Source organism: Salvia splendens, chromosome 5 (genome assembly GCF_004379255.2).
Source record: "Salvia splendens isolate huo1 chromosome 5, SspV2, whole genome shotgun sequence".
In the NCBI taxonomy this organism is placed as follows: domain Eukaryota; kingdom Viridiplantae; phylum Streptophyta; class Magnoliopsida; order Lamiales; family Lamiaceae; genus Salvia; species Salvia splendens.
Genome location: NC_056036.1, coordinates 42,423,352 through 42,444,219, shown reverse-complemented (window position 1 = coordinate 42,444,219; position 20,868 = coordinate 42,423,352). Strand labels below are relative to the sequence as shown.

Genomic DNA, 20,868 nt, shown 5'->3' with positions numbered 1-20,868 from the left:
CATCTCCAATACCATTCCTCTTTCTCTTCGAAAACAAAAACCGTGGAAGGACTCTTCCCCTCCAACACCTTCGTTCTCGACAACAGTCTACCCATCCGGCTGCCTCACTTCCTTCCTTTCTCTCTGATCAGTCTCCTCATCATCTCACACAGCGTGAGGACGTGAGGTGGGGGCGGAGACGTGAACGCCGTAGAGTCGGAGGCAGAAGAAAGTAGCTTCCGGTGCACTCCGTGGCAGGTGGTGGGGTCGGCCGACCCCGCCCGACCCCACCTGGATCCGCCAGTGCGGACGGCGGTGGCGTCTTTCGCCACCGCTGCGGATGCTCTTAACTTCTTTTACGACATTTTTTAGAAACTTTCATCATTCAACTTTTGAATGTTGGTTGCTTAATTTAAAGATCTGAATAATTGGACAAGTGTGAAAAAACTAAAAAGTGACAACATTTAAAACTCGGAGTTAAAATTTATCCATGATTGACATTTACTATATCTTAACATTTGAATAAGTATTCATATATTTTGATGGTAAATGTGAAAAGAATTGTTATAAACGGTGGTGTTATAATATATATTGCTACTATAAATGTAAGTAATTATTATAAAATACACAATCTACAACGTGAAAATCAATCATCATTATCTAATCCATTTACTTAGATTTATGGATCAAATTAGACTAGAGTAACATTCAAATTTTGCTTCCACACCTTACAACAAAAACATACAATCAAGAAGTATTTTGATTTTATTTTGTTACTTTAGTTACATAAAATCAAAAAATAAATAATTATGAATCATTTGTTAAACCTGGGCCACTCAAACCGGCGGTTCTATTTTTTTAACCATAGCCGGATTCTCAATTTTGGACCGGTAGCCGGCGATTGTACGTTGGTCTTGACCCAAAATCGTGAAAACCCATCGAGAAACTGGGAAAACCGATAAAAAAAACCCGCCTAATTACCTATTCAAAACCCGAACCATCAAACATGTAGTCCAACCGATTATAGTTCCACTTCCCTTGGAACCGTAGCCGGCAGTTCTGAACCGGAACCGATGGTTCTTGAACAGACTACACCCTTAAATTCTAAATATAGTCCAATGGGGAAACATAGGGCGTGAGCTCTATAATTATTTCCAAAAAAAACATAGAAACAATAAATTATTTCACAAAGTGCTACTAATAGTATTTAGTTTTCTACCAAAAAGCAATGATGCATGCAAACCAGTTAGTATGAAGCTCATTTGACAAAGAAATGAAGAGATAAACAGAAACATAAATCCATTCATACATTTGAGAATCGAGCATGGCTCCACACCACCAAAGCTTAATAATAGCCTACCACCTTACGAAGAAGCCGCGTTAATCAACTCTTTCCGGCTCGTTGCAGGCTCATCCGGGAACGGCTGCAATAACAAACGACAAACCAATCATGCCATTAAATACTTGACACATTTTCACAGCAGAAATTGAAGAATCGCTTCTCTACAACCGCTCACTCAAAGAGCGATACGAGCTAGATGTAATAGACCGTGAGACGAGAACTAGATCGGCTGAACAAATAATAAGGCGATTTATACAAAGATTTGATTTTTCTTATATCAAGTGTTTTTTGATGGGACCCTTTTGGCTTTTGTGTTTTACGAAGGAGAATTGGTAGCTTACTGCAGCGAGCTCTTCTTCGTGTTTCGGGATGAAAGCAGTGTCCACCTTCCCAGTTTTAAAGTCCTAGAGCAAGTAGAGACAGAATGTGAATTCATAAGTTCGAAGAGACTGGTAAAAGCAAGCAAGTCCGAGAAAATTGCAACGGATGAATACCTCTACTTCTAGGATCAGCTTATGGTAATCGATCGTTGTTGGAACACCTGGCCACAGAGAATCATTGTTTAGAAACTATACTAAAGGATGGAAAGACGTCGGAGATTTGTTGAAAACGCCTTTCATGCGGGATTAGATATGCATAGGCACCGATGAAAATTCTCAAATATAAAGACATGATTGCATGCATAGATAGATAGATGTGTCTTGTTTACCTGTAATGATAGTGTCGTTAAGAGCCCTTTTCATGCGCTCGATTGCCCTTTCCCTCGTCGGACCCCAGACAATAAGCTGGAGTGTAAGATTCATCGCACTTATTAGGACATCGAAAAGATAAGATCCAGTTCGGCTAGATTTTCAAGAAATGTGTAAAAAGTATAGGTAAAATTAACGCATAATTAGCTGACCTTTCCTAGAAGGGAATCATAGCTCGGTGGAACTACATAATCCGGGTAAACATGGCTGTCCATTCGCACAAACGGACCTCCAGCGGGTAAATAAGTAGTTATTCTCCCTGCTCAAGTGATTGAACAATTCATTAGTTCGTAGATTTGATTTTAGGATGAAATAAATTTCAAAATCACACGCAAACTTCGGGCTAAGGCCGTCGATCCAGAAAGTCGATACCTGGTCCTGGTCTGAAATTTTTGAAAGCGTCTTCTGCATTAATACGGCATTCTATTGAATGTCCACGGAGCACAATGTCATCCTATAGGGAGAGGCTTGTATCAGTTAATGATCACATTTTTAATTTCCAGGTGCCATGAAGACCCTTACCTGTGTGTATCGGAGCTTCTCGCCACGTGCAACACTGATCTGCTCTTCGATTAGGTCAACAGAGGATATCATTTCAGTGACGGGGTGCTCGACCTAACATCATCAAATCAGTCGAGAATGTTATGGTGAAATCAGATAAGTCGTTATTTAGGAGATGATCCGAGGCTCGATCTTTTCACCTGGATCCTAGTGTTCATCTCCATAAAGTAAAATGAGCCTCTTTCATCCAAAAGGAATTCGACTGTACCAACTCCTATGTAGCCTATGGATGCAGCTGCTGCAACTGCCGCGTCACCCATGGCTTTCCGAAGCTCCGGTGTCAATGCAGGAGAAGGTGCTTCTTCTAGCAATTTCTGATTTCTCCTCTATTATCGAAAAAAATGATAACGAATTAGCAAGTCATAATTCCACACTTGTCTGGACCTCGAATGATCTATATACGATGTTCGATAAAAACTCAAACAAAATACCCTTTGCCATTATGTAATGTACAGAGAGAAATCTATGTCATCTTAGCTTCATTAAACAGGTAAAACTGTGTAACATCAACACGATCAGAAAGCAACGTGCTTTCGCACAACGAAGCCGGGCTGCAAAAAGTTTGACCTAAAATAGAAGACATATTACCTGGATGCTACAATCACGCTCCCCAAAGTGTACGACGTTACCGAATTTGTCAGCCAAAACCTGCGAAGCAACAAAGCCATAAGTTGTCACTGATAGTTTAGCTTGTGAATCAGCAATACAAAATTGACACAGAGATGCAACACCAAAAACGAAATATAAGAATTTTCATATATTCAAAATGTTTTGATTATTTCAGTTAAATTCAAAATTCATATATTAAATTATGTTAATGTTATAAATACAAGTGTACCTGAAACTCAATATGCCTTGGATTTTGGATATATTTCTCGAGGTACACACCGTCGTTACCAAATGCAGCTGCAGCTTCACTTTTGGCTTGCTGTCGAAATAAGGCAGATATTTTAGTCACAATGAACTACCCAAATACCTCAAATTTCAGTGATTGGCTTGCAGAACTATGAGAACGGAGGGCATCCGAAAATAGATCTTTCGTGGAAGAGTACTCAGTTACCAAAAATAGAAAATGGGTCTTTGAGGACTGGATAAGCAGTTTGTGCTTCTCACTGTCTCAATGTTTTTTCAGATCGACTATTTTTGTAGGAGTATTAAATTTACTGAAACAATATTAACCTTGCAATTTAGGGAAAAATTAAACTACTCAACCAACGGATAATGAAAATGTAGGTTAAAAACGGAGTACCTGCATCAACTTCACAAACTCATCGCGCTCTTTCGCAAGACGCATTCCGCGTCCTCCTCCACCTGCCGTTGCCTTCAGGAGAATAAAAGCATTAGATTAGCATATCTTTTTTTTCCCACAGAGTTCTCACACAGAATTCTACGTATAAGCAGATTAGCTATGGTTACGAAGTTTCAGCTGAGAATTCTTTGTGAGATTACTGTTATAAAGGTCTATGCAATTTCCCCTTAGCATGAGCATCTATGCTACCTATTAAATTAAATCATGCCTCAAGTCAAATTGGGTAACTGCGTTTGTACTTTTGGTGTGCTGAGATGTTAAACATACCTTTATCATGACAGGATAGCCGATCTCATCTGCAAGTTTAATTGCATCTTCAGTACTCTGTAATACAAAAGTAGTTCAGAAGGAGAAAAAATAAAGGTGAAGAATTGCACGAAGATTCAATATTGGATTTTTTACGATCAAGTCTTATATGAAGTAAGTCAAGTAGCACTCTTTAAAAAAAACAGTACCTTTAACAACCCATCACTTCCGGGGACAGTTGGAACTCCAGCATTCTTCATTGTTTCTCTGGCAGTTGATTTGTCACCCATTACTCGAATGCTGTCAGGCTGCAATTCAAGTTGAAAATCCATCGGTTTAATGCATCCGGGGATTTTAGGAGACTAGACATAGAATGTTGTGATTTGGATGAACCACATATCATTTGGAAGAAGGTTTAACTATACGGACAAAAACCTAAGAAAATTATGAAGTAGTATTCCGAAAATCTAAATAAGGGATCAAAATGTTAGCAGAGCAAAGAAAGCTTTCCAAGTTTAAGGACAAACGATATGATGATGACTTTATGTAAACACTCTGAATCAAAAAACTTACATTTGGTCCAATAAAGTTGATTCCATGCTCTCGGCACATGTCAACAAAAACAGCATTCTCAGAAAGGAACCCGTATCCGGGATGTAGCATAGTACAATCACGGCTGATGGCAGCAGACAAGACATTTGGAATAACCAAGTAACTGAAAGGAAAAAGAAATTCAGTTTATTTACTGAATCAGGAATATTATTGTTAAGGAGTGATAGGATTTGATGATAAAAAAACAGAAGCCTTACGATTGGCTGCTCGGTGCTTCTCCAATGCAAACAGCCTCATCAGCAAGTTTCACATGAAGAGCATCTTTGTCGATTGTTGAGTAAACCGCCACACAAGGGATTCCCATTTCATGGGCTGTCCGAATGACACGGACAGCAATCTCTCCACGGTTAGCCACCAGAATTTTATCACCACGGCAAGTAGCAGCAAGCGCTCCACCACGCTTTCCAGATATAGTACCACCTCGAGAAGCCTGGACTCTCTGACGAGGAAAATTAACCCTATTCCCTGCCATGAAGCTACACTGGGAGCTCCTGATTCCGGGTGTAGCCTCCATGAATAAGCCCTTCGATGCACAATATTTCACACGTTTAGACACAGGCCAAAACTATGAACCAAATTTATTTGGAATAGAGAGAATGGTTGAGCTTGAATCACACAGCCACAAACATCACAGTCATGACTCATTTGACTAATCTAGATGGATCAAACACTCAATTCTCCACTATTCTATACAGATCAAACACTCGATAAAAAGTTCAACCAATTCAACTGAAAAGAAACAGAGCAGATAATTCTGAAAGGGGACCTTCTAAATTGAATTGAATCGCATTGACTAAAACATTCCTACTGCGTAATATACAGGAAGTTTATAAACAGGCCAAAACTTGAACAAGCAGCAAGGATGGTTGAACTTAAATCACACAGCCAAACTGCCAAAGACATCACAATCCATGACTTCATTCGACTATTCTAGACGGATCAAACACTCGATTCTCCACAATTCTAGACATATCAAACATTCAATAACAAGTTCAACTAATTCAACTGAAGAGAAACAAAGCAGGTAATTCAGAAACAGGCCATTGTAAATTGAATTGCACCGTATTGAAAAAAACATACATAATGCATTATTCAACATTGAATAAATGGTCTAGAACAGATCGAAAACCAAATTATTGTGAAATCCATGTCTCGCAGTCGCCCCTAGACGTAAATACACAACTCGGTCAACAATTCATGTGTTTATCCGTTTATGTTCATGATTACTTGTGCCTTTATTTCCTAAATTGAATTGAATTGCATCGCATTGACAAAAACATACATTTTGCATAATTCCTGTACATAAGTACACAACTCGATAAAGAATTCATGTGCTTATTCGATTACATCCGTGATTACTTGGTGCTTTTATTTCCTAATTGCATCGCATTGACAAAAAAACATACAATTTGTATAATCCAGCACCCAATAAATCGTCTAAACTAAAACAAAAAAAACAAAACTTCATACACGAATAGAGATATTCCAACAAAGACAAATCAAATCAGAATAACTCACGGGACGCGAGCAGACGGAATTGCTGCAAAATGTCATTGCCGCAGAGTTCATTTTCAGATCAACCTAATCTGTAAATTTCGCAAACAGATCAAAAAAACAGACCCATTACCAAGAAATTGAGAAATGCGGCGGGATTAGCTCGAAAGCATGAATCTTTCCAGAATCCCACGTAGATTAGGCCTGGTGAAAACGCATTTACCTCGTGATTGAGCGTGAAAAATAAAATCGAATCTTGATCAAGCTCTATCGGTTTAAAGCGGAAATGGGAGGAATTGATGTTGGGGAGAGAGAGAGGGAAGGTGGAAATTTGAAGAGAGTGAAGAAGTGGAGTTCGATGAAATCGAGGTAAGTAGTTGGGAGATTTGAGTCGATTCCTCCGCCCAGATTTCTTGTGCTTATTTGGCGCTACTCCTTTGCTGACATGTAAGGATTATGGTGACTGTGCGATTCGTTGAGAAAAATTGGTTATTTAATTTCTCATTTTCACAATTTCGATAAAAAGAAAAAAAATAACGAAGCAACAGTATAAACGAATCCAATTCGATTCCTCTTTTCTTCTTCAATCAATCCTTCCCTCCAATAATCAAGAGAGTTGAGCTCGCATGGCCTTTCCCCAATTCTCACACATCGGCATTCGCTTCTGAGATGGGAAAACACAATCTCCTAATCTACACCACGATCGCCCTCGGCCTCCTCTTCCTCGTCTCCCGCTCCCCCCACAAATCCCAGCCCCAGGAGACCCACCACAACCACCACCGCCGCCTCAAAGTCCGCTCTCACTTCCCCTTCTCCCCTCCCTCCGATCCCCACCGCCACCACGACCCCCCTCCAGCCTTTGACCCGCTCGTCGCCGAGATCGAGCTCGCCCGCGAGGACCGCCAATGGGAGAACCTCTACTACCAAACACACTACGATTCCGATGCCGATTCCACCGCCGAATCGGAGGCATCGCCGCCGCATCATCCGGAGTCGCATCCGGAGGATCACGAATCGCGCCCGGAGTGGGAGGATTTCGCCGACGCCGAGGACTTCCTGAACGACGCGGAGCGCTTCAATGTCACCAATAGGCTGATGCTCTTCTTCCCCAGGATCGACGTTGACCGCTGACTCAGTGGAGCTTGCAGCAGAGCCGGGAGGAGGCGATGCATCGGAGCCAGAGGGAGATGAACACTCACGACAAAGATAGAGATGGATTCATCACTTTTTCTGAGTATTAGGCTCCTAGCTGGGTTAGAAGTGCCGGTGATTTTTCCCTAATTTCACTAATTTGTGTTTAATTGCTTTGAATTATTGATTGCTGATATAGGGCATTGGTAGCAAAATGCCTAATTGCGAGTAACAGCTTCATTTTCTGATCATTTCGGCTATGTTTGATTGCTTTGAGTTATCAATTGCTGATTTAGGGTATTGGTTTGAAAATGCCTAATTTCGAGTAACAATGGCTCTTTCCAGATAACACTTCATTTGGATATGATTTTGGCTGGTGGAAGGAGGATAATTTCAATGCATCTGATGCCGATGGTGATGGTCGTTTGAATTTCACAGAATGTAATGAGTGAGTTTGTGATCAACTACAAATGCTCCTTAATGGATGAGTATTGTATTTCTATGTTCGACGTTGGCTTAGCTGCTGCTTTTATGTTTCCTTTTTGTTGTAGCTTTCTTCATCCAGCTGATACCACCAATTCCAAGCTGATTCTTTGGTTGTGCAAGGAAGAAATAAGGTGCCTCGATCTCTGTAATATGTTTTGCTTGATATTTGGTTCCGTTGCTCCCTTGTTTTCCAGATTTTTTTAGATTTGTGGGTGTATCATGTACTCCCACCGTCCCCTAAAAATAAACTTTGGGGATGAAACAAGTTTTAATGCGGATTTGGTAAAGTGTGAGAGAGTAATAGAAAACATAGTTGGGATAGTGTTACTGGATAGTGAGACTCATATCATTAGTAATGTAATGTGTGGTGAAAAAGTTTCCAGAAATAGAAGTTGACTAATTTTGGTGGACCGACTAAAATGGCAATAGGGGACTATTTTTTAGGGCAGAGGGGCTCGTCTGATCAAATCCACTCTCTTTGCTCCATTAGTGTCAAAATACCTTCGTTAGATAGCATGGTGTCGTGGCTGTTGTTAAAGGTGCGTAACAAGATATTAATAGCTGACTCTGGTGATATTTGCCAATTTAGGGAAATCGTTGGTTTTTTAGCTGCTTGTTTCCAACTCTGACAATAGGATATCAATATTTAACTACAAGATTGTATCCCCTTCCCCTTTCTTATTTCCAGTTATTGATACCATCCACACATGCTTTTTGGCTTTTCAATCTTGCTAGCTGTGTTAAAGTTTGAAATCCTTGATACGAGATGAAATTCTTCTAACATTAGCTCGTTGCCAAAGATAGATTTCTAGTGATTTGATATTTGTACTTTGTTAACATTTTAAATTGGTACATGATATTTGCTATTCAGAGGAATGTGGCTATGTAGTTATGAAGAGTTATGCATATACGTCCCCGACTTTGAATGTTCGTATGAAGCTGTAATTTGTTCTTATTGTTATGGTGATTGGTTTATACGTACTTTCTTATGTTTAGATACAAACAAAAGTTGTCAGTGTTATATTTGTTATACTCAAGTTTATATCATCCATTTGTTATTGTGGAACATTTTGATACATATTTACTGGCATGATCGAGTTTCTTGCATACACTAATCGAATCAAGTTAATTTGGGGTGTTAATTAAAGTATAGAGCATTTTATAAACATGAGCCGAACTTGCTGATTAAAAGTGATTAATTAGCGTCTTCAATTTTGGTGTTGCAAGATAATTTATGATCTCCAGTCAACAGAGACTAATAAGTAGATATCGTATTGCCATAATTCATGATTTTCTTTTGTTGTGTCTGTATACATTTCGGCAGTTATCTCCATGAGCTGACTGAAGAGCTCACTGTATTACATCGTGCCATGTTGCTCATATGATACTTTACTATCATTTGTGATTTGTTTGTTTCAGGGAAAGGGATAGAGACAAGGATGATAAGGTCAATTTTGAAGAGTTTTTCCACAGGATATTTGACCTGGTTAGAAATTATGTGGAGCCACACGATACCGATGAGCATGAGTCTGACGATTCACAAGAGGCCTCAGCCAAGATGCTGTTTGCCCTGCTTGATAAGGACGGTGATGGGTAACCAAGCCTATAATCTATTTTTTATTTGACCTATTTGTTTCATCAAATGCTTCTATGATTGGAATGGTAGCTAAGCTTATTATGTCTGCTGCAGATATTTGACCGATGTAGAATTACTACCCATTATTGAAAAGCTCCACCCACCGGAGCATTACTATGCTAAACAGTAGACAAAGCATATATTGCACCAGGTACTTGACACACTAGATTTCAATGAGTAGTTTCATTCTACGAGTTAAGGTATTACTTGCTTGTTGATAAAATGCTTCAATATCCTAAACATTTTGATGAGTTGATTTCGAGGAGCAAAAAACAATTTTCATGAACTTCCATGCATTATACAGATGGTATAGTAGATACATACTCATGCTGATGCATTCGAGGCTGACATTACCAGTCCCAGATGGTTCCGTCCCAGATGGAACCAGTCCCAGATGGTTCCGTCACTGATTTTGAATTAGCCTTTTTATTGCATGACGACAAAAAGATTTTGAAACGAAAAAAGGGATAAAGCTACTCCCTCCGTTCCGCTGTAGTTGAGACATTTCATTTTCTGCACTCATTTTGGAAAAATCATAATAAATAGTTAAAAAGGAGAAAGAGTAAAGTAAGTGACAAAATAAGTTAGATAAGAGTCTTATCTACATTATTCTCTCTCTTACTTTACTTTTTTTCCACTTTAACTATTTATTATCAATTTTCTAAAACGAGTGCAGAAAATGAAATGACTCAACTACCGCCGAACGGAGGGAGTACTATTTTCCTCTCAAAGAACTACCTTGTTATGCGCTCTCAAAATATATGTTAGAATAAGTATTAATTGAAGTGATGAATTATAATTCCGAAGGTTTTCATCTTGTGCACTCCACTTTTTAACAGAAAACGCTACTTGGCCTTAGTTTTTCAATTGATCAGTTGGACAGAATCCAGTAGTCCTTTAGAATGTTAACAGTAAATTGTAACTTCATGCTGATAAAATATGCAATTGATCAGACAATGGTGAAGTTTCCGGTTCCTAATTTTTCAGGCTGACGGAGACAGGGATGGAAGTCTGAGCTTAGCAGAGATGATTGAGAGTCCATATGTTTTCTATACTGGTGTCTTTAATGAGGATGAAGACAGTGGTGATTATGTAGTGCATGATGAGTTCCGTTAGAAACCGGAGTCATAGGTGAGGAAGCTTTTAAGTGCACTTCAATAGCTAACATATGCTTGTTTTCTCCTTACGATCTGGAAAATTTGCTCAATTTTGATGTATGGTGACGAAACGTTTCACTCACGTTGTTTTTATGCTTTAATTACAGTATGCTATGTAGGACGAGGCGAGCAATTAAGATGTGGATCGTGGCGAAAATCTTGATCTGCTCATTGTTTTGGGAGGGATATATAGGATTATCACTTGAGGTAGTTCTTCAAGTAATGCATTTTTTACAGGTTTGGTTATTCTTTTATTCTTGTGTAGTTCTTACAGCAGAACTACTTTTTTAAATTGAGTATATTATTTATAACCTATAAATCTTAAATTCATCTGGGAATAGTTGGTTGTTTCAAATGAGAAATTTTATTTTCTAAATTAGTGATGAATTTGCTTCACAAAATGCTGGAGGAGTTACATTATTTCAATATTATTTGATCTGTATTTTCCGATTTATGTCATACAATTATGACCACATTCTTGAATAAGATGAGATTTTAGATGGAGTAGTTGAGTGTGATAAAGTAGAGTGAAAAACATGATTGAATATTTTAACGAGAAAGGATAAATTATTTTTCAAATATAGAAAGTGGATATCTTTGAGTAAGATAAACTACAAAGGAAATGATGGACATCTTGAGTGGGACATAGGAATTACAATCGTACAAGCATCGAAGATAATTATGTGCTAGTAGTATTTAGTTCGTAGGGGCCCTTTTTTCACTTTTAGCCTAGGCCCCCAACATGTCGGGGCCGGCCCCACCCACCTTGTGCGGATAGGGGTCCGTTGATTATGTGCACTACTGTCACGACCGCATTTTCTAAGGATAGAAAACACGGTTGATCGCGACTAGGGGAGGATTAAAGAAGCGGGGAAGAAAGGGGAAAATACAAATCGACCATAGCTCGAAATAAAATCAGAGTTTTGAACAAAATAGACTTGAGTCTTTTAAGATGCACAACGGAAACAAATGAACGCGGTTCCATGTATGAAGACATGAACCTCCGAGAGTCAAAATCTGACTGAATTAAATGTCTTGTCTCAATAGCACTTCCTCCACCACTTCGCTGCTCAACCTGCACATTTAGAAATATATACAGGGCTGAGTACAAAAAGTACTCAGTGAACACATTGCCGACAATTACACATATACATTTGAAAATATTGTCAAGCCATCATCACAGTAACACTCGGGGTGGTGTTGAAAAGACCCGAGCTTACTAATAATATCACATTGGACTGCAGTCCTTTTTTTTTCCTGTACTTAGCCATATCTGATCACATTGTGCCGTCGAGATGGTGTTCTCGCACGGTCACCTTCTCTGCCCAACATGTCAGAGGTATTCTTGTGCCGGGAAGGTGGCCACCTTCCTCGGTCACCTGCTCTGCCCAACATGCAGAGGGAGCTTGTGTACACTAGTCCGAGTGGGGACACCACCCTCACTGGGACCCGAATTCGACTTATATCATCATTCATAATTCACTTGGCCGTAGCCAACAGATAGGCATCATACACAAAAACATTTATGGCAAGACAACATCTTTAAAAATCACGAACATGTGTTCAAGTTTTCATAAAATACAATTTGTATTTTTAGTATAAGAAAGCTCACCTTGAATGTTTAGTTCCCTTAGCTTGAATCTTTCGTTCCGATTTTACTTGCGGACGTACCTTTTTAAAAAATATCACAATATAATAATACCCTAATTAGACTCAAGGACAACTACTTAAATTAGAATGCATGCACCATCATTAAAGTCTTTTATCTCGTTTCTCGATTTTCCCGTATTTTCGATTATTCGGCGGCCGCCCAAGGCGTTGCTTGAGACGCCGGTCGGCCGCTTACCCCCATAATTCTTCCGTTGGCTCCTCGTATTTCCCTCCACGATATCGAATTAAAATCCCAAAATTATTTAAGCACATAAAATAATAATTGAAATTATTTTCCCTCAAAAAAATATATTTACTTTGGACTTAGGATAAAATTCCTCCAAGATGTAGAAATTAATCCTAATATTTAGTTAAGCGTGTATGATTAAATTCCCGCAAATTATTTCTCTTCGACGTAATTATTTCCGACTTAAGATAAAATTATTCACTCTTTGAATTATTCTGAAGATTATTTAAATATTCGTCACGATTAATTATCGGCCCAAAACTAAATTATTTTCCCACCTTATATCTCCAATTTAAAGTTTAAAGCCCAAAATAAAATAAATGGAGTCCAACTAAACAAATCATCTACTTTAATTTAATGAGACCCAATTCTTTTAAAAACCAAAGGCCCAACATCTAATTAGAGAAAAGAGACTAGCCCATTTCAATAACTAAATTAGTCCATATACTCCCCTTCCACCACACGTATCACTACTCTCTCTCACCTAATCACTATTCACCTTCTCCCCCAATTTCACAAAACTTAGGATAAATCTCCCTCTTCTATTCGTCGACCAGCCACCCCACCGGCACCGCCTCCGCTTCCGTTTTCGTCTCCGACGGTGTTCTCTTCCTCCTCCTCATCTCTCCCTTTCTCTTCTCTCCCTCTTCACCGTACGCCGCTGCCTTCTCTCTCTCTCCCCCCCGATCTGCCGGCGCTGCCTCGCGGATCTGCCGGAGCCGCCTCGCGGATCTGCCGGAGCCGCAGATCCGCCTCCGTCGCCTCCTTCCTCACCCTCTCCTTTCTCTCCCTCGGCTCCCTCTTCCTTTCCCGGATCTGTCGCCGCCGCCGCCGCTACTGTGCATGCACAGGCGGCGGCTTCGCCCTCCTCCGCGCCTCGTGCTACCGGAGCAGCTTCCCGGCGTCACTCCAGCCCCGGCCGCCGCCTCCTCGCCGAACTCCCGGAAGGTAAATACTTAAATTTCTTTCTCTTCTTCTCTTTTTTTTTTTATCTTCTAAAAAGATTTAAATCTTTCATTTATGTGTTTTGTGTTTAAACTTTATAGATTTGTCAAGATTTTATTGAAAGTCATAGAGGTGTGAGGCTGCCTTCGTCGTCTCCGGGATGCCGAGCTCGCTGCCGGAATCCGACAGATTCATAGAGGTAAGTTTTTCTCCTTCTTTCTAGTTATTAAGGTAGTAGGATTTTATTTTATTTTATTTACTGAATTTGGTGAATTTGGAGTGGTATATGCCTATATGAAGATTTGGTGAAAATACAGTATGTTGTTAAACTTGTAACTTGTGGTAGCAGATGCTATAACAACTATGTTCTCGAGGTGCTAAATTGTCTATATGTAATATTTCAATATGTGGATAAATGAGTTGTGGTACTTACTTTTGTTTGATTGTGAAAGAGAATTGTGAATTTGTCAGTCTTTATGATATGCAAAAGTCTCGATGGATTGCTTCCTTCCCCTGCTCGGATTTGTTGTGAGATTGATGTGGGGTTTGTGAAGGGATTATGTGAAGGGATTATGTGAAGGGAAATGAGAATATATGATGGTGATCTTTTTTTTTTTTTTTTGGTGAAAGAAAGTGAGTAATTGTACTCATTTATAAAAGATTTATCTTGCAAGAATAATCACCATATGTGTCAAAGGATAAGGATTTTTTTTTCCACACTTCATTAATGCATCATCCTTTCTTGGTAAGATTCATTAATGTAGCATCTTTTTTTCTACTACTCATTAAGGCAGCATTAAATGCTGCAATGGCAATTGTTCCTTCTCGGATATGTTTAAAAATATATATATATATATATATATATTAATAATTTAATTTCTCTTTTTTTTATTTGAGTATTTGCTTACTTAATCATTTAATTTGTTGTAGGTATAATCGGTTCAAGTTCGTGGCCGTCCGTGTTGAAGTACCCGATTTTCTTAAACGCATGATGTACAAATTTAATTTTGTTGGATTTTTGTTGAATGTATCGGACATTAAAATTTTAAATTTTGGGGTCTTATTTATTTATTCATTTAAATTTATTATATTCATATTGGTGTAACATATTTACGTGTTTTATTCACTTACCAAACGTTAAAACAAACAACAACAACGATCTATCGCAGTTCGGATTTAATCGCTTAAAAGTCACTTATATAGATAATCAAGCTAATAATATAGTTTATAATAATATCGATTTAGCGGGTCGTTACATACTATCCCCCTTAAAAGAAATTTCGTCCCGAAATTTAGGAAGTACTTAGATAAAAGGCTCGGGATATTTCTCCTCTAACTCCCATGAGGGTCTCACGCGAGGAAATATAGAGTTGATCTAACCGTTTTAACTTTGACAGGAACTGAATTTGGGATTTCAATAGAAATATTCGAATCGTTCTTGCTTTATGTAGGCTCCAAGGTAGTCATGAAAATAAAACGATTATAGTTATTTCAATTACGCGAGTGTTTGGTTCACCACAAACTTTCACCAGTAGCTTGCAACAAAGGTTTTCATGAAGTGCAAGACTAGGCTCAATTGGGCTCATTATGCTCACTCCCAAAAAAAGAAAAGATACAACTTCAAAGGGCTTGAGCTATACCCATAGAGCTTGGAAATTTTATTGTGGGAAGAGCTTGCCAGATGGAATAATTGCAAAAGTGGGGTATGATGGATAGAATGTAGATGTCAATAATAGGTGGCCAATAATATAATCAAAATGAACAGTCAGGTAGAAAAGTTTCAAGTATCCCAGATGCTAACAGGAAGACCTGAGATGGTTGGATACAATTGGATTGAAAAGAATAGGAAAAACAAACAATTGCAATTTGCTTGACAACACTGTGATAGAAGATCATATCAACGAAATTTTTAGAGTTTATAAGCAATTCAGGGAAATTAACTAATAAAGAGGGCAACAAGAGGAAACTAGCCAAGGGAGAAGCAATGTGCTAGCTTTAACATGGAGTTTGCAGAAAAGCTCAAATCAAGAGACAACAGTCATATTTGAATTCAGAAGATGAGAGTACTCATGTAAAACAAAGAGCTTGTCAATAAGTATGTCTGAAAACACAAAGGGTCAAATTAAAAGCTTTAAGGTCTCACCAGATGGCTGCTCTAATATAGTAAGACTGAAAATGATTGGTCTCAAGTGGATTTGAGAAAGAAGAATAACAAGGAACTACCATTTTTGGTCAACCACATCGTGATACTATATCACGTTAATGAATTCACAAAGTTTACAACCAAATCACGGAAATTAACTAGTAGAGAAGACAACCAGAGCAAACTAGTTCGGGAAGAGAGCAAATTACTTTAGACTTGGAGTTGCTAAAGAGCTCAAAGCATGATGGAATAATTATAGTACGATTAAGAAGAGGTGACTACTCTTTATAAATTAATAAGTGTCAGCAAGCACATTTGAAAACACTAAAGGTCTACTAATGATCTTTGAAGAATATATTATCATTGAAGAGACAATAGTTTAGGGAAACATGTTCGTTCTGAAGGCTATAAATAAAGCAACTCCTAGTATAGGAGTTTGGTGGCAAGAATTCAGAGAGTCAAAGTATTGCTTTTATACAGAACGAGTAAAGAAGGACCGTAGTCACTGGAGGTTATCAGAAAACATGTGGGAGCAAGCTCAAAACTGAAAGTGATTCACAACCTTGACATAGAAGAGGGAAAATAATGGTACATTACCTTGCAAAAGGAGTCACTTAAGATCTTAATTCAACAAAAGTATTTTGATCAGGGGGATTCGAGAAAATGGAATTCATGGGAATCCAAGTAAGCATTGCTGATGAATCTTCCTGGTTAACTACGATGGTGATACTCCGTTGTTTAACTCTTTATAGAGGATAGTAAACGAGTTATGGGAAACCTTGGTCACAAGCTACTTTCACCTTACGATCACGTCAAATGACCATATGTGGGGATTATGACTCTCTGGTACTCTCGGTTCGTCATAACGCCCATCCTCGTAACACGCCATTTCTGTTTACTTATTATTGTGAAGCTAGGTTCTTTGTTAACATTGTAATCATATTCTCCTGCTATGTATGTGTACATCGCTTAGTTGGATCAAAGGTATGATCCTTTGGAGTGATTGGATTGTCAAGAAAGACAATGGCTAACCCAGATTATTCATGTCATTGGGACGTAGAAAATTGCCTTTAGCCCCCACCATCTTTCTAGAAACATCGTTTTGTTTTGTTCTATGTTGGATTGCTTTTCTCGTGACGAAGTTTCTTTCTTATCGCGTACTTTCTTTTCGTCGCTCGGGAAAGCGAGAAATGTTCATACTGTACTTCTAAGTTCGAGTTCATATTGTGTTCTAAAAGGAACGCATAACTAAGTATTCTAAGTTCTTGGAAATTTCGATTTCCCCATACTAGCAACATGATTCAATGACTACTCAAAAAGAGGTATCATTTCACATACTCAAAAAGAGGCATCATTTCAACAATTGGCACCATACTCATATACTTTATACTTTCATATTTCAGTACCCCTTCTTTTTTATTTTCCATTCAAGAAATTTATTTCTTTTATTCATACATTCGCAGTCTTTAGCCAAGAAAAGACATACTAACTCTTTCTTTAAGCACGCTACCAAATCAAGAAACATCAACTCTTCCTTTAAACTCAGCATTTTCATCTGTTCATTCTAATTAATTGCATGAGTTATTTCCCCATTTTAAACTTTCAAACAACTTGACTTTCTTTTGAAAAAGAACAAGTTACCTTTTTCCTCATTGAGCGCGATTGGGGGGAAGTGCTAAGAGCATTTTCATCGATTCGACAGTCCAGTGGAATAAGGCTAGACCAAACATTTTCAAAGAAGACTCTCGGGTTCAGAGCTAGAAAGAATGCTCTGATACCACTCTGTCACGACCGCATTTTCTAAGGATAGAAAACACGGTTGATCGCGACTAGGGGAGGATTAAAGAAGCGGGGAAGAAAGGGGAAAATACAAATCGACCATAGCTCGAAATAAAATCAGAGTTTTGAACAAAATAGACTTGAGTCTTTTAAGATGCACAACGGAAACAAATGAACGCGGTTCCATGTATGAAGACATGAACCTCCGAGAGTCAAAATCTGACTGAATTAAATGTCTTGTCTCAATAGCACTTCCTCCACCACTTCGCTGCTCAACCTGCACATTTAGAAATATATACAGGGCTGAGTACAAAAAGTACTCAGTGAACACATTGCCGACAATTACACATATACATTTGAAAATATTGTCAAGCCATCATCACAGTAACACTCGGGGTGGTGTTGAAAAGACCCGAGCTTACTAATAATATCACATTGGACTGCAGTCCTTTTTTTTTCCTGTACTTAGCCATATCTGATCACATTGTGCCGTCGAGATGGTGTTCTCGCACGGTCACCTTCTCTGCCCAACATGTCAGAGGTATTCTTGTGCCGGGAAGGTGGCCACCTTCCTCGGTCACCTGCTCTGCCCAACATGCAGAGGGAGCTTGTGTACACTAGTCCGAGTGGGGACACCACCCTCACTGGGACCCGAATTCGACTTATATCATCATTCATAATTCACTTGGCCGTAGCCAACAGATAGGCATCATACACAAAAACATTTATGGCAAGACAACATCTTTAAAAATCACGAACATGTGTTCAAGTTTTCATAAAATACAATTTGTATTTTTAGTATAAGAAAGCTCACCTTGAATGTTTAGTTCCCTTAGCTTGAATCTTTCGTTCCGATTTTACTTGCGGACGTACCTTTTTAAAAAATATCACAATATAATAATACCCTAATTAGACTCAAGGACAACTACTTAAATTAGAATGCATGCACCATCATTAAAGTCTTTTATCTCGTTTCTCGATTTTCCCGTATTTTCGATTATTCGGCGGCCGCCCAAGGCGTTGCTTGAGACGCCGGTCGGCCGCTTACCCCCATAATTCTTCCGTTGGCTCCTCGTATTTCCCTCCACGATATCGAATTAAAATCCCAAAATTATTTAAGCACATAAAATAATAATTGAAATTATTTTCCCTCAAAAAAATATATTTACTTTGGACTTAGGATAAAATTCCTCCAAGATGTAGAAATTAATCCTAATATTTAGTTAAGCGTGTATGATTAAATTCCCGCAAATTATTTCTCTTCGACGTAATTATTTCCGACTTAAGATAAAATTATTCACTCTTTGAATTATTCTGAAGATTATTTAAATATTCGTCACGATTAATTATCGGCCCAAAACTAAATTATTTTCCCACCTTATATCTCCAATTAAAAGTTTAAAGCCCAAAATAAAATAAATGGAGTCCAACTAAATAAATCATCTACTTTAATTTAATGAGGCCCAATTCTTTTAAAAACCAAAGGCCCAACATCTAATTAGAGAAAAGAGACTAGCCCATTTCAATAATTAAATTAGTCCATATACTCCCCTTCCACCACACGTATCACTACTCTCTCTCACCTAATCACTATTCACCTTCTCCCCCAATTTCACAAAAATTAGGAAAAATCTCCCTCTTCTATTCGTCGACCAGCCACCCCACCAGCACCGCCTCCGCTTCCATTTTCGTCTCCGACGGTGTTCTCTTCCTCCTCCTCATCTCTCCCTTTCTCTTCTCTCCCTCTTCACCGTACGCCGCTACCTTCTCTCTCTCTCTCCCCCGATCTGCCGGCGCCGCCTCGCGGATCTGCCGGAGCCGCCTCGCGGATCTGCCGGAGCCGCGGATCCGCCTCCGTCGCCTCCTTCCTCTCCCTCTCCTTTCTCTCCCTCGGCTCCCTCTTCCTTTCCCGGATCTGTCGCCGCCGCCGCCGCTACTGTGCATGCACAGGCGGCGGCTTCGCCCTCCTCCGCGCCTCGTGCTACCGGAGCAGCTTCCCGGCGTCACTCCAGCCCCGGCCGCCGCCTCCTCGCCGAACTCCCGGAAGGTAAATACTTAAATTTCTTTCTCTTCTTCTCTTTTTTTTTTTATCTTCTAAAAGATTTAAATCTTTCATTTATGTGTTTTGTGTTTAAACTTTATAGATTTGTCAAGATTTTATTGAAAGTCATAGAGGTGTGAGGCTGCCTTCGTCGTCTCCGGGATGCCGAGCTCGCTGCCGGAATCCGACAGATTCATAGAGGTAAGTTTTTCTCCTTCTTTCTAGTTATTAAGGTAGTAGGATTTTATTTTATTTTTATTTACTGAATTTGGTGAATTTGGAGTGGTATATGCCTATATGAAGATTTGGTGAAAATACAGTATGTTGTTAAACTTGTAACTTGTGGTAGCAGATGCTATAACAACTATGTTCTCGAGGTGCTAAATTGTCTATATGTAATATTTCAATATGTGGATAAATGAGTTGTGGTACTTACTTTTGTTTGATTGTGAAAGAGGATTGTGAATTTGTCAGTCTTTATGATATGCAAAAGTCTCGATGGATTGCTTCCTTCCCCTGCTCGGATTTGTTGTGAGATTGATGTGGGGTTTGTGAAGGGATTATGTGAAGGGATTATGTGAAGGGAAATGAGAATATATGATGGTGATCTTTTTTTTTTTGGTGAAAGAAAGTGAGTAATTGTACTCATTTATAAAAGATTTATCTTGCAAGAATAATCACCATATGTGTCAAAGGATAAGGATTTTTTTTTCCACACTTCATTAATGCATCATCCTTTCTTGATAAGATTCATTAATGTAGCATCTTTTTTTCTACTACTCATTAAGGCAGCATTAAATGCTGCAATGGCAATTGTTCCTTCTCGGATATGTTTAAAAATATATATATATATATATATATATATTAATAATTTAATTTCTCTTTTTTTTTATTTGAGTATTTGCTTACTTAATCATTTAATTTGTTGTAGGTATAATCGGTTCAAGTTCGTGGCCGTCCGTGTTGAAGTACCCGATTTTCTTAAAACGCATGATGTACAAATTTAATTTTGTTGGATTTTTGTTGAATGTATCGGACATTAAAATTTTAAATTTTGGGGTCTTATTTATTTATTCATTTAAATTTATTATATTCATATTGGTGTAACATATTTACGTGTTTTATTCACTTACCAAACGTTAAAACAAACAACAACAACGATCTATCGCAGTTCGGATTTAATCGCTTAAAAGTCACTTATATAGATAATCAAGCTAATAATATAGTTTATAATAATATCGATTTAGCGGGTCGTTACAACTATTGTATAGTGTAGTAGTCTTGTTTACGTACACTAAGGATCCGTTTGGTTTCCAGTTGCTCATAGCTAGTGATTATGTTTATATGTATCTTGTTTGGTT

The 20,868-nt window shown here is 38.6% G+C and overlaps 1 protein-coding gene, 3 long non-coding RNA genes and 1 pseudogene across 4 annotated transcripts; 3 read left to right on the top strand and 2 right to left on the bottom strand.

Moving 5' to 3' along the window:
• Positions 1 to 1,130: 1,130 nt before the first annotated feature.
• Positions 1,131 to 6,755, bottom strand: LOC121801951 (biotin carboxylase 1, chloroplastic-like). Its single transcript, XM_042201442.1, has 17 exons — positions 6,516 to 6,755; positions 6,317 to 6,384; positions 4,996 to 5,321; positions 4,760 to 4,901; positions 4,396 to 4,494; positions 4,208 to 4,264; positions 3,881 to 3,952; positions 3,470 to 3,559; positions 3,220 to 3,279; positions 2,772 to 2,957; positions 2,593 to 2,685; positions 2,443 to 2,524; positions 2,223 to 2,329; positions 2,031 to 2,106; positions 1,816 to 1,862; positions 1,663 to 1,725; positions 1,131 to 1,403 (listed from the first exon to the last, which is right to left on the bottom strand). Exons 2-17 carry the CDS (start codon positions 6,365 to 6,367, stop codon positions 1,344 to 1,346), a joined length of 1,611 nt encoding a protein of 536 aa, XP_042057376.1. The 5' UTR covers positions 6,368 to 6,384; positions 6,516 to 6,755; the 3' UTR covers positions 1,131 to 1,343.
• Positions 6,756 to 6,794: 39 nt separating this feature from the next.
• Positions 6,795 to 11,078, top strand: LOC121801952 (annotated as a pseudogene).
• A 689-nt stretch (positions 11,079 to 11,767) lies between these two features.
• Positions 11,768 to 14,415, bottom strand: LOC121801954. Its single transcript, XR_006050706.1, has 3 exons — positions 13,978 to 14,415; positions 12,315 to 12,373; positions 11,768 to 11,777 (listed from the first exon to the last, which is right to left on the bottom strand). It is a non-coding gene; the product is annotated as an uncharacterized LOC121801954 (long non-coding RNA).
• On the top strand, positions 12,550 to 14,536 carry LOC121801953. The gene is made up of 3 exons (XR_006050705.1): positions 12,550 to 13,547; positions 13,646 to 13,743; positions 14,475 to 14,536. It is a non-coding gene; the product is annotated as an uncharacterized LOC121801953 (long non-coding RNA).
• A 4,493-nt stretch (positions 14,537 to 19,029) lies between these two features.
• Positions 19,030 to 20,597, top strand: LOC121802511. The gene is made up of 3 exons (XR_006050791.1): positions 19,030 to 19,513; positions 19,611 to 19,708; positions 20,439 to 20,597. It is a non-coding gene; the product is annotated as an uncharacterized LOC121802511 (long non-coding RNA).
• Positions 20,598 to 20,868: the final 271 nt, after the last annotated feature.

Excerpts from the sequence above, each read along its gene's own strand:
- LOC121801951 (XM_042201442.1), bottom strand. The coding sequence starts at position 6,367 with ATGAACTCTGCGGCAATGACATTTTGCAGCAATTCCGTCTGCTCGCGT. Across the intron at positions 4,265-4,395 it reads GAAGTGATGGGTTGTTAAAG|AGTACTGAAGATGCAATTAA; the intron begins GTACTGTTTTTT and ends TTTGTATTACAG. Across the intron at positions 1,863-2,030 it reads TAACGACACTATCATTACAG|GTGTTCCAACAACGATCGAT; the intron begins GTAAACAAGACA and ends CTCTGTGGCCAG.